General features: G+C 51.0%; 1 protein-coding gene across 5 annotated transcripts in view; it reads left to right on the forward strand.

Annotated features, from left to right (window-relative positions):
- The window catches only part of LOC116950762 (E3 ubiquitin-protein ligase NEDD4-like), a 126,190-nt gene extending 121,058 nt beyond the window's left edge, over nucleotides 1-5,132 (forward strand). For all 5 annotated transcript variants that reach the window (XM_032968802.2, XM_076073108.1, XM_076073107.1 and 2 more), the window contains one exon: nucleotides 17-5,132. In XM_032968802.2, the coding sequence (XP_032824693.1) occupies nucleotides 17-119 (103 nt within the window). In that variant the 3' untranslated portion in view covers nucleotides 120-5,132. The remainder of the gene's footprint in view (nucleotides 1-16) is intronic.
- The last annotated feature ends 8,547 nt before the right edge of the window (nucleotides 5,133-13,679 follow it).

Below are 13,679 nucleotides of genomic sequence, written 5' to 3' on the forward strand. Positions count from 1 at the left end.
GTTTGCCGCTCCTCAGCTTCAACCGCCTGGACCTTCCGCCGTACGAGTCGTTCGAGGAGCTGCGGGAGAGGCTGAACATGGCCATCGAGAACGCGCAGGGCTTCGAGGGCGTAGACTGATTCCTACTTGTCCCGCCCGGGACGCCAAGAGCCTCCTCCGGCCTCCTCGACCCAACCCAGACGATCGACGATCGGCCACGCCCCCCCACTCCCACCACGCCCCTTCCCCCCCAACCCACCACCACTCCGATCCAAGCGATCGAATTCCTCTGATCCCCGGCAGGCCGGCCCGCTGCCACGGCCACGTCGCGCCGTGGTGCCACATTGGACACCGGCGGTTGCCGGCGGACAGCTTTGCCGCGAACGTGACCGACCTGATCCAAAGCCATGGGACCGAGCACAGCAGTTCCGGGCACACAGGCAGTCGCGCGAATCGAAGCGAGCGACCGGGGGCGGAGGGAAAAGATGCTCTCTCTCTTTTTTTCCAACGGCCGGCAGGAATTTGTCTTTTTTCTCTCTCTCTCTTTTCTTCTACTTTTTCCACATCGATGAGTCATCGTCAACAGAAGCTGTGAACTGTGCCTAAGGTGGTGAACGTTGCCCCCTTTTTAGTACCTGTTCTTTTTATTTTTAAGCGGCCGTTTGCATGGTCCATAGCACAGGTTTGTGCGGCTGATGGCGAGGGAGGGTGCGGCGTCGTCCGGGAGTACGCGAACCGTGGGAAAAGTGGTGCAGTGCCCTCAACCGACCACCACCGCCGTCACCGCCGCCCCCCCCTCCCTCACCACCGCACCACGACCGCCGTCGCTGGAGACCACGCAGTTAAATAACAACCTCGGAGCCCACGTAGCCACGCGCCGAAGATGTGCGGGAGGTGGAGGAGATCAATTTCAACGTCTTCTTCTTCTTTAAGCCCTGAGCAACATCGCGGACACCGGTTGTCACCAAGCGGAGCGCGGCGTTGACGGTGGGCGCGGCAGCGGTGAGAGCGGTCGAGAGATCGGCCGCCTCGACTCCACACCAAGGATTGTGAACGCCTGAAAACAGACCTGCACGGCGCGAGTGGGGATGCGGAAATGTAATAATGCGACTTTTTTTCACGAACGACTCGCAAAGTTTTTTTTCTTAAGGTCCAGTCCCACAAGCCCCCCGTCGTCGTCACCACCGCCCGCACGTGCCATAGCGATCGTGTGCAGGCGCGTGCACCAGCGACCACCTGCCCGAGACGTCTTAGCATATCTCGCAATTGTTTACAAGAAACCAAACTTTGTTTTTATTTTTCCCGACCCCCACCCGAAGATCACGGCGGCTTGAGCTGGTGCGTCAGCGTTGCCGGCGCGCGACGGCGGCGACGGAGCACACTTCACCGCGTTCGCTCGCTCGCTCGCTCGCTCGCGCGCCGTGCCCCCGCACGCGTCCCAAGCCCAGCCAGCTCATCGGTTCACCACCCGCCCTGGATGCCTCCCCCCGCTCTCCGTCAATCCTGTCGCATGCCCCGTTTTTAAGGCAATGCCAAACAAACTTTTAACCGAATGTTAATCGCTCGACAGAATGAGCAGCAACGATGCGGTGTGTGTTGGTCTATCGTGCATTCTGCTCTCGCTTTCACCCCCTACACATATATAGACTGTGACACCATTTTGATGTGACTATAAGAATTTAGAGGTTGTGGTGGGGGGGTTGAAGAAGATCGGGGGTCCCAGTTCCCTCCAGCCACCACAGGCGCTACGGGGCTGCCCCTGGTTCTTCGCCGTGCCGTCGTGAGGCTGCCGGCCTGCCACTCGCCGGGGCATGGTGGTCCACCAGGGACAAGCGGGCAGGGTGGGGCGGGTACAGCGACGTTGTGGCCGGTTCGTCCCCCGATGTGTCCGCCGTCTAACGTGCTGATGATTGCTCATGCAGGTGAGATCAAGTGCAATATGTTGTAATGAGGGGTGGTTGGTGGGGGGGGGGTTCTGACCGGGTCTTCCTCTGTGCCTCGTGACTGCCCAGGAAGGATAATTTGGCTGCCCCATGCCGTTGTGCTGCCTCGTTTTTTGTTGTTTTTTTTTCTTCTCCGGCGCTGTTGATCGGATGCGTCTCTCTCTCTTTCTCTCTGTCTCTGGCCTAGCTGTTATCTACACTTTCTGACGTGGTCGTCGCAGGAAATGGTTACATTTTTATATTGATATACCTTCTCATTACCAAAGTTTGTACGTACGGTGTATATGTAATTTCCTATATCGGGTTTTTGAACTTTGAACAGTTTTTGCAGACTTGATGTGTTACAAAAGTGAATCTCAACGTTGGTCGTGATGTTTGTATATCGGTACAAATGGGCAGTGATTGTGCACATTGTGTGTGTGTGTGTCTGTATATATACATATAGGATGTGTGGGTAATTCTTTTTTTTTTGTACGTTACTACATCGAACACTCACCGTGGTCTCCCGCGAGCTGCTGGAAGGCGGAGCGACTTGGCCTCTGGAGACCGGGCCTCGCGTTGTGACCATGGGCACGGCATGGATGCTGGCATATACACATCATGAGAAGCATGCGCAATCGATGCAATTGCAGTGGTGCCTCATTATGAAGGGGCCTGAGGAGGGGGCCTTGAGGAGGGGGCCTGAGGAGGGGACCTGGCCCCCGTCAGTGAAAAACGATGAAGGAAAATAAACCACAACAAGACTTATCTGTTCATTATAAATATTATACAGTAATCTGTCCACCCGCCCACTCCACCCCACCGTGTCGCTTCTCACATTCCTCTACCCTTCCGCCCTACCTCTCCCCTTTACACACACCACGGATATATTAAACCCATTGGCTTCCACTGGGCAGTTGTGCCGCAAATGTCCCTGTAGGTCGCTACGACCGCTGGCAAAGCCTGTTGCCTCTCCTCCAAGCGGGGCCTGGGAGTGAAATTCAAAAGACGGCCAATACATTGTGGCCCTACTGGCGAACTCGAGAAATCTTTAGTAAAGCCCTGGTAACGAGGGGTTGCCGTGGTCAACAGCCTACTGACGATGATGTACATCACCATCCTGGCTGGAAAGGCATCTTGACTTAATCCTGGGCGAGTGCACGACGCTGCCTTAGAAATAACAAAAACATTTACATGCTTCACGAAAGTTGCCCAAAATACCCTGGCATTCCGTTCTCCTGGAACCTATCCCGAAAAGTTGAACGCCTCCCTGTCCCTCTGTTGAATGCGGTGAACGCGAGGCATCGGCGGCCCACCGCGAGAGGCAAAGACACATGCCGGGCCCGTGGTGGCGGGGAGGGTGGTGGTACTGGTGGTGGTGGAGTGTGGGGGGGTAGAGAGAGAAGCTTTCGCCGCACTTGATTAATGAATGAACCCGAACGCCGGTTCGTGGCGCTTGATATTTAATTACAGATACAATCCCGTCGGTTAATTGACTTATCAGCCAATTCGTACACGGGTTAATCGTGATTAATGGACGGTTAACACTCTAATAGGGGCGTGACGGTGGCTGGAGGCACGCACGCCCGCGTTTGCCGGCGCTCCTCGCTGTCAAATTTCGTCTCAGCCGGGCTCGGAGGGTCGCGGAGGTCGAGCGGGCACCGTCTGCTGCCGCGCGGCCTGCGAGCGGCGTCCGATATACACGTGAACGGAGTCGGCGGGTTTGTTTTATTTTATTTTTAGCCGGTGGGTGAAAATCCTCGGGCTTGACGACAACGATCGCTAACCCCGCAAAAGTCCACGAGACTTCATGAAACGAGTTCTACGGACGCGACGGAACGAACGCGTCTGAGTGAAGACGCAGACTAAGACGGTTTTCAAAATATAAGAATAGGTTTGACATCCTTTTCTGGCAATTAAACAGATGGTGTTAAGATGTTAAGCCACCAAACTGAAACCTTTTGCAAGGAATCATGTCTGCATTAACCAAAAATGCTTTGTGGTGAACATGATACTGGCAAGGGAGGTCCCATGATAAGACAATTTTCGTTACCTTATCAGAGACCGCAGTGCACCGAAGAAGACCAAACACGGCCATTGGCTATATATGTACATTAAGTAAATACTGAAATAACTAATTGGCTGACGTTATATTGGGTAGAAGTTGGGGGAGTGGGGATTGCATGCCCCCCACACCAATATTTAGTCACTGAGAAGTGTCCCGGCTGAACGTTTGGTTTGCTTCGGGTCGACCAGACTAAGAAAATCACTCCAGGACATTAACCACACGGGACTTGCGACTGAAATATGAGTGGCCGACTTACGTTCACACCGGCTGCTGTGAGGCCCTCGGCGCGTGGGATATGCGGTCGTGGGGCTATTCACGTCCGAGCTTTTCCTCGCCCCTCTTCCTGGAGAGGCTCGCAGGGGTCGCCCCGGCTGCCCCCGACGCCACCGCCGTCACCGCCACCTCGAGCCAGGCGGGCACGCCTTAGGGGTTGCCACCTCTGAGATAACCAAAATAACGGGCACACATCGTGGGAAGATCACGGCAATGAGAAGAATATCCCACAATGTCAGATGATTGGGAGAACTGCGTGTGAATGCATCGTCTTGAGTGGTGTTTATTTTGCGGAGTTGACAAAAAAAACCCACGACTTTTAAATGTTTGATATCCCGGGAGACTCTTGCAGATTTGTTAAAGATCCCTGGGGGGGGGGGGGGTGTGGGAAATCAGAACAGGTGGCAACCCCTAGCCGTTTCCCCGATCGTGAGATCCCTTCGCGGCGACGCACCGTTTAACGCCGGCCGCTTTGAACGAACGGACAAGATTACGCATATCTTTGTTTTGGTTTGGCGACGAAGGAGACGGGCAGACGGAGAATTTTCCCCTCGTTTCCCTCCGCACCGGTGCGAATGTAATGGGCGCGCGAGAGGCGCTGAGACGAATCCACAGCCGACATTTTCTGTCTGGTGGCATTTGCAGGGCGGCCGTGCCGGGCCACGATTTTGAATGCACTGTGGTAACAATGCTGCATGGTTTGCCTTACGCTTGTTACACGCCGACTCTCCCTCCCCTGAGATGAATTGGCGCCGAGGATTGTGCAGCGAAATGCCAATACACTTCAGCATGCTGGCATCTTCACCACCACTCTCTGTGCTGCGTGGCTGTCATGTCATTGTTGCCTTATTCGTAGGGCCATTAAAAATAACACTGTGGGTGCTTAGGCATTCACGTTTGTGGGTGTGTTGGGTGTGCGTGTGTGTGTACGTGCGAGGGCACTTTCAAATTCCTTATTCATTTTAAATTCATTTCCTTTTCCCTTGAGAGTCGGGGGGCCCAGCGGCGCGGGAATAGGGATTGGCGAGAATTATTTATTATTTATTTTGCTCTAAATGAAAGCTATTGTTTGCACGCGCGCGCGCGCTGCACCCATCCCATAGGTGTGCAGTCGCGTGTGCGTGCAGAGCAAATGTGAAATGGAAAATAACTTAGGTGGGGAGCGAGGGAATGGAGGGAGGCGGGTGGGTTACAAACACATTGGGGGGGGGGGGGGTAATGCTATCCTCTGGGAGTGCAAACGGCCACTGTGGCCTCCGAGTCTCGTTTATCAGAGAAGCCATCGTCCTGGCGACGGGGCTCGTTAAAACCCTCGGCTGGCGGCCGGGCGAGCGCGCAGAACGAGGGGGCTCGGGGGTCAGCTGCTGCTGCTGCTCCCGCCTCCCCCGACAGCGACGATGGTGACAATGACGATGACGTTAAGAATGATGATGATGATGAGAGGTCATCGCAGACGCATAAGTCATTTCCCTGCTGCGTTTTAGTCACCAGGCTCTAAAAAACGCATTTCACGATTTTGTCCCAACCGCTGAAAAAGAAAAATCCATTCCCCTCTCTTTGCCGTTATTATTTTCTTTTCCTCACCGAGCTCGAAGGCAGGAAAAAATATATATGGACAACGTGGGTCTGACGATGACGAAGGGTTTTTTTTTTTGCTGTTGCAAGATGAAGGTTCATCTCTCTTTGGCAGTCACCTCGGATCAAAGACGACGTTCTGTCCATAGTGTTTCTGTGTTGTTTTGAGATGGCTGAAGAGCCCAGTGCGAGATCCCGAGACTGGCGCACGTGGGGGCAGGGAGGTGCCGTTCGGGATGGGGTGGGCGGGTTAAGGATTGAGCTGCGTCCGTGTGGTTTTCTTTTGCGCTTGCCGATGAGACTCTGGCGCACGATGCCAACCCGGGACGCTTCTCCTCCTCCTCCTCCAGTTTGTTGTGCCCTAAACCCACCCCGCGTCCGCCCCACCTCACCACCCTACCATTCCTCTCTCTCTCTCGCGCGCGCGCGCGCGCCCCTCACTGCGTGACGCGTCGAATGCCATGAACACAACCCAAATGCGGCCAAAAAGTAAAAATGGTAAAAATGTCATAAATGAGGGGAGGAGTGGGGGTGGGGGGGAGCAAGCGGTATGGGAGTTAGACATACCAGCTAACCAAATGCCGTCTCTATCTCTAACTAGTACGCTGACCGACCGCAAATATGAACCATACACGTAGCCTGAAACAACGAGCCAATCGTACAAGCTCTCCCGCTAACCCGAACCAAATAGCTTAGAGCTACTATTACTTGACTGCCACTACCCCTGACCATAACCATACCACTATCCCTAAACAACAGCTCATACAACTACCGGTACTAACCCCAAGGCCGTAGCCATGGAGTCAACATTGGGGGGGACCAAATCTTCCAGGGGGTCTGGGGGTCCCAACCCAGAAAAAATCTAAATTTGAAAACTAATTTCCTGCCTAAAATATAAAAAAATTCACTAACACATGGGATGGACTTTTTTTACAATAATGTCTAATAGTATATTGTATTACATTGCTCTGTTTTTACTTTTTTTTACCATTTCTTGTTTCATTGTATGTAATGGCAGAGATTAGGGATTAATAAAGTACAACCATAACTACAATCATATAAACAGAAATCTATGCATTATTATATGAAGCCAAGTCCAGATATTGTAGCCAAGGTTTAGCAAATTGTTATTTTTATTTACATAGCATAGCAATTATTTGTATAGCAATATATTGGGGGGGACATTTTTGAGCATATTTGAATATCATAATTACGGCCTTGACTAACCCTAACCCTTGCCAACCAATCACTGAGTATTACCTCTCTCATTGATCCTAATGGGTATCAACACAGCGATATGTACCGCTGTGCTTCTCCTGATGCAGCATTCTGGCCCAACCACCTCGGTGTAAAATTATAGATGTTGCTCGGAATCAGTGTACTTCACTAATTTTCAGAGGCGGGCCACTTTCGCCGACGAGACATCAGTGTGAGGGCCGCCACACATTTGAAACCATTGGGGTTTGGCAGCACGATGGATTTTTTTTTACATTTTTGAATTGTCAGGAGCCGCACTAAAGGCCACTAGGGGCCGCCAGTTGCCTGTGGGCCTTGCAATGAAGACCCATGCTCTACATCAACATCAGCCATCGACAAGGACGAGTCATCCCTTCCCCTAACCCCACTTCTGTTTTTTGACCACCGGGCAACCACGACACCCTCCATGGATGGAAGTGGACGCCACACATAGGCGACGCTCACGACCACAAGATCAACGCCGCAGTCGGCTCGTGTCGGGGAATTTACATTTCCCGAAAAGATTTTATACTCCAGGAATGGATGGATATTCACGAAGAAAATATCCATGAATATTCATTCCCCCGAGGAACCGATCTTGAGGAAAGTTGGAACCAAAATTTGGGAATCTGGTTCACCTCTTCAAAACATATTTGCTCCCTTATTTTTTGGTAAAATCTTTCTTTGCATGTAAGTCTGAAATATTAATGTTTACTAAATAAATAAGCAGGCAATACGCCTACTCTCCACCCATATCTGTCCCTCCATGTAAAAAATATATAAAGTCTTTTTCACACATCCAGTTAGATACACGGATTTCCCGGGAGTGCATAATTTCAGGAGCATTGGTTTACAGTCGCATTTGAAAAACCTGGACCAGTATTAGGCTATATAAATAATCATCATCATCATCATGATCAACCATGATCAATCTCCTGCCAGATGAAATTCTCCCTAAGCTGGTGCGCATCTCACGGGTCTTAAAGTTGCAACAACAACAACAAAAAATCTAATCCAGAATTTGCACGTGAACTAATTTCAACTCTCCATCTTCTTGTTGGACGCCCTTTAGTCACGCGAGCCAATAAAATGCGGAACGTGCTGATTGGTTGAGCATCTCGATGGATGGAGGCTCTCGGGGCAGTAGAGGGGGCAGTCTTGGCTGGGTGGCTGCTGCTGCTGCTGTTGATCATCATCATCTTTCCCTTCAGCTTAAGCGACGCAGGAGGTCAAGGCACGCGGAGTTCGTGGAGGGCCTCCACGTGGCTAACACGATGACTGGGAGACCAGATCGTTGCTATCTTCATTGCTTTATCTAGGCACTCGTGGGTACCAAGGTTGAGCACTACAATGCTTATGACCAGGCGAGTGTACGACTTTGGACACATTTGTTGGTGGTATATGTTTAGTTTTCAGTTTTTCCAAAAGCGCTCTTCCAACCTCCTCTTGTCCACATCTTCATTTCATCATTTTTATTCCACTACAGCATAATTTAAATAACTGCCCGGGGTTCACATGCTCGCCTGTGTTTCCCTGTTGGGTCCGTCCCAGAAATATTTTCATTCCTTTTTTCAGATCACTTTTTGTGCTTGACTTGTGGGGGCATTAACACTCAGGAAGTGAATCCCCTTGACAAATGGAGCATTGCCCCTTAAGAGCTGTACTGAAGGGAAATACTTGGTTTGTGTCACCAAGCAACGAAAGTTCCCCCGTTTGTCGACATTTTCCCCAGAGCTCAGTTCATGGACCTGATATCACGAAATCTTGGGAGCTAAGCGTCCAAGTTGAGCCTGGTTAAGAACGTTGAACCTCTTTCGCACCGTACGTAGCCAACCGTGCTAATCGGAGGTGCGGTGCTTAGGTGTGCTTGCCAGGTGTTGTAGCCGTCACGTGGCCACGAGGTGGTAGCGCATGGGATTCTCCAAGTGCAGTACCGGTAGCGCATCCATTGCTTGTTGCAGAGCTTCAAGGTTTTCGAATCTGGCAGGGCCGCTGTGGTTAACGTGGACGTTAAAGATCACAGGTGACGTTAAAGATCCCGTGCTGTCACTTCAGGAACGGGTGGGCCACCGTGTGCCGGCGTCACCGTCAAACGTTGAAACATCACAGCACTTTACTCTCAAATTAACGCAATTGCTAATCGCGTAGGGAGTGTTGCCCTGCACCGAGAACAGTTGCCAGGATCCTCTTGAGACTTTGGTGAGGCTTTTCCCTGGCAACCAAGTGTATATGTCACCATGCAGGACTCTCTTGAAACATTCTTGGAGAATAAATGAGGCTCACCTGGGCAAATGTCATTATTGGGCCCATCACCCTCATCGCGAATGAGACCTCCTCGCCTCAACACTCAAACCGCTCCACTGCCTCCTAATCAAATTCCACATCAATGTCAAGATCACACTAACTGTATTCAAACCCATCCATGGACTCGTCCCTGCCTATCTCTCCCTTCTCATCTCACTCTACTCCCCATTGTACACTCTGTGCTCCAGCAACACAAGGCTTTCTGTCGAAGCTCACAGTCAACCTTCCTCAATGGGAAGTTGCTCATTCACCTTTGGTATCCCCAGAGTCTGAACCTTCCTTCTTCAAGCCGCCCCGTGCTGGGAACTCCCTGCCCCCAGTGCCGGATGAAGCTAGTGCGGGGCCTGTAGCATGATGTTATAAAGGGGCCCTAAATAAATAAAAAAAACATAAATATTAAAACACAATTTTTTTACTTGCATCGTAAAGTAATTCTATATTTTTTTATTTGCTATACGGCCAGATAATACGACAAATTGCTAACCTTAAACACCCAGTCGTTCATAAAAGTTGAAGGCAGTACAGTACTATAGTCTCAGAGAAAATACAGAATCACTGAACCGGAATTGATAGCTTGAAAGAATTTGGCGCGGGGCCCTTGAAAGTGCGGGGCCCGTAGCTACATATGTAGCTACTTTTGCTACTAGGATAATCCGGCACTGCCTGCCCCATGCCCAGGTCCGAGCTCAGGACCTTTCTTGTTTCCTCTGCCTATGACTTACTGCCTCTGTCTATGAAATACATAATCCAATCCCACATCGCACCTTCGATTAGCGCGGTTTGCTACGTACAGTTGCGAAATAAGTTCAACATGCGGTAACACACATGCCCACTTTTTCTGTTACAGTGTAAGTGTCATGGGATGAGATTTCTTTAAGACGGTATATAAATGCACATTTATTTGTAAGATTATTCTGCTGGTTGGAGGCCGAGTGGAGGACATTGGCTGCTAGAGACTCATCTGTCTTTGATAATGCAACAATCACTAGGCATGCGATGCTTCACATCGTGGCACAGTCGGTACATTTTGACAATTTGAGGTCAGTTAAATTCGGTGACATGGTCCAAATGTGTAGCACATTCGCCGCTTGTGGTACAGAGGTTCGCGGTTTGAATCTGTCAGGCTGCCCTGGTTATTACTGTGGGTGAGTTAACTTGAACCATGCGAGTAGGCCATTGTGTGCTGGCATCACAGACCCACGGTTTTTCATTAAAAAAAATACCGGCAAGTTACTCAGTTGGGATTATTACCTCGAATAAATAATTGCCCCCACCCCTCCTCCTACTAGGAATGCCCGCTTGCAGGCCAGGTTCCGAGTCACCTTGTTCCGCCCATGGACAGCTTCCACTGGGGGTGCCCCTTCAAAATGTTGAGATAAGATTGTGACGTGTGTCACTTATCGCGTTTCGAGCACTCTGAGGTGCTCTGGCGTAATGCGTTATATATACACACACAACTCAATCTTTCATATTATTACCGAATAATCTGTTGGCTCATGTTTTTCAGCTTGTGTTTGTTGCTATTGGACTAAAACACGCACACAAGCATAGAATTTTCATACAACTTACATCAATCATAAATAATACGGCCACATACCTTATATCATTACACACACATGTATCGTGAGTTTAAGAATCGATGTTCATCGACGGATCAACACAGATCGTCATTAGCTGAATGATTCACGGTTACCGACAATCTCCGTTGTGGATGTCCACTGGAAGCCGTATCGAGGTATGTGGGCATGGGCAGCATCCTTAATCTTTATAGACATTCGCCTATCAAGTCATTATATCTATAAAAAGCTGGCTCTATATATAAGGACTTGTTTCAGCAGCCTGTTTCTCTATCCCACCTGAGGACGATTGCTTGTGTGGCGATCGAAACGTCGTGATCAATTATTTTTTTCTCCCTACCCGACTTTACCGAAAGAACCAAAGAGTGTGGATTCCTGCAGTCACGAAAGCTTCAAATCAAGATTATTTGTCTTATTTGGTAAGACGTTTGTAAACATCAGCAGGCTACAATTGCACGTTTAATGGTGTGTAAGCCAGTCCCCGGCATCCGACGTCGGAGCTTGAGTTGGAGTAACGTCCACTTGTTCCACGGGAGTACGCGCATTGTATTGAGAAGCATGTAGGCTTGCGCCTCGCCGCATTAGCAGCCACGATCAATCCACTGCTGGATGACGGCCTTATCCACACAACGGATGCTCAACAATCACATTTCCAGCTATGCGCGCTCTCGACGTGCCGCTGCTGTGTTACGACGCCACGAGACGTGTGCCTGTCACAGCACTCTGGGGACGCTGGCGATGAAGAGGAAACAGATGCTTGGATCTGTTTAACTTTTTTTTAAACACGTTTTTTTAAACCACATTTTCCCCCAATTAGCAGCCTTTAACGGAATCTGCGTTCAGAAGCTTGTGGCTCGCCGAAAAAGGACGGACGGACGGGGGTGGTGACGGGTGGTGATGGGTGCTGTTGGGTGGTGACGGGTGGTGATGCGTGGTGATGGGTGCTGATGGGTGGTGGCGTGTGGTGATGGGTGGTGATGGGTGCTGATGGGTGGTGGCGTGTGGTGATGGGTGCTGATGGGTGGTGGCGTGTGGTGATGGGTGCTGCTGCTGTTGCTGCTGCTGTTGCTGCTGCGAATGTTTCTGTTCGGACGAAGCCTCTCGACAATCCGCTGGTAGGGCTGCACCCCCCCCCCTCTCCACTATAACGACGCCACCACCACCACCACTACCAACCACCACCAACGTCTGGCTTCATCGTACCAGCGTGGCAGCTCATTACTAGCGGTGAATAACAGCGAAGCGCGCGCAGTAGGAGGTGGGTGGGTGGGGGTGGGGGTGGCGAGCGGTTACGGGACGACACAGGAGCCCGCACGCACACGCGCGCGCGGGAGTTGTGCATTCGCATCACGTCGCCCGAGAAAATAAGAAACGAAACGCACCCTCTTCGTGATGACGACGATGAGAAGGAGACCGGGGGTGGGGGGGGGTGGGGGCGGCTGGCTGCTCTGGCTGCTCTGGCCGGCTTGCGGCGAGTCGAAATGATGACCGTTCCTCCGTTCCTTGGTGCCATTTTACAAAAACTGCCGGGGTGTTATTCCGTGCGCGACCCGCCACAGGAACGGCCCTCGGGGAAGATTTGTTTTTCTTCCTTTCTCCACGCGCCAAGCGGCTTCTCGGGGGGGTCCCCTCGGGGATCAGAAGGGCACCATCCCCCACCCCCACGTACCTACCCACCCACCCAGACTCCCGCGAGCTCTGCGAAGGCTGTGTTTATGCCGTTAAGTTCTCCCGAAGCTGATGTGGGATACTTGATGATTGGCACAACATTGGGGTAGGAGACATTGGACAACTCCTCCGTTCAGTGTGCGGCAAGACAGCACGAACCCCGTTTTGACCGTACGGAAACACCGGATTCACGCGCGCGCGAAGGGATGCCGCCGACATTCCCGACCCAATTATCTGTAATCGAGGTTTCTTTTTAATTTTTGGAACGAAGCGGCGGCGATTTCTTCACAAATCTGGCTGGGCATGACGATGCCGGTTGTAATTACTGGCGAAACGTCGAACACTCAGATTGTAAATGTTGTGGATTTGCTCTCCAACACACCGGTCGTGCTGTACTAGTGACGAATTGGCCACGTTCTGTTTACGCGACAACCCTTACTAGTTGGCTGTGTCGGGTGGTGGCGGGTTTAACCACACATTTATATATTTACGCGATTTAACCCCCCCCCCCAAAAAAAACCCCCTGTACTATGGATGATTTTGGTTGCGAAAGCGTGCGTATTAAACAGCGGGGTTTTTTTGTGTGTGTGTGGTTTAGATCGCGTAAATATGCACGTGCCGTTAAACTCGCTTACGTGTTAAAACTGACTCACCAATTATATCTGCCTAAAATCACTCCCAACAACAACAACACCCGCCGATTTCCAATCGTTGAGGGTTGAACAGAGGCTACTGCGACACGTGCTTGCTATATGTCCATAAGCTGCGTTGCACAGGGCGAGTGATCCATTAACAATGCACACCCCCAATCGCTTCTAATGACCCTGCTATTACTTTGGCTCTCAACGGGCGATTGAATATTGCGCAGAGAGCGATGGTTCCCTGCCTCGCAGAGACTGGAAGTGTGTTAGCAGATTCGATAACAAGGGGAGAATTGAGATCGGTGGGAGACGTGGAGAGAGGCGCTTTTTTGGATAGATCGCGTCGGTATAAATGTGTCGTAAAACCCTCCACCACCCGACACAGCCAGCAAGTGTTGTGGCGGATACAACGCGACAATTAGTTACAACTTCAGCC

Source organism: Petromyzon marinus, chromosome 40, assembly GCF_048934315.1.
Source record: "Petromyzon marinus isolate PM22_M1 ecotype Great Lakes invasive population chromosome 40, UKy_Petmar_22M1.pri1.0, whole genome shotgun sequence".
Classification (NCBI taxonomy): Eukaryota; Metazoa; Chordata; class Hyperoartia; order Petromyzontiformes; family Petromyzontidae; genus Petromyzon; species Petromyzon marinus.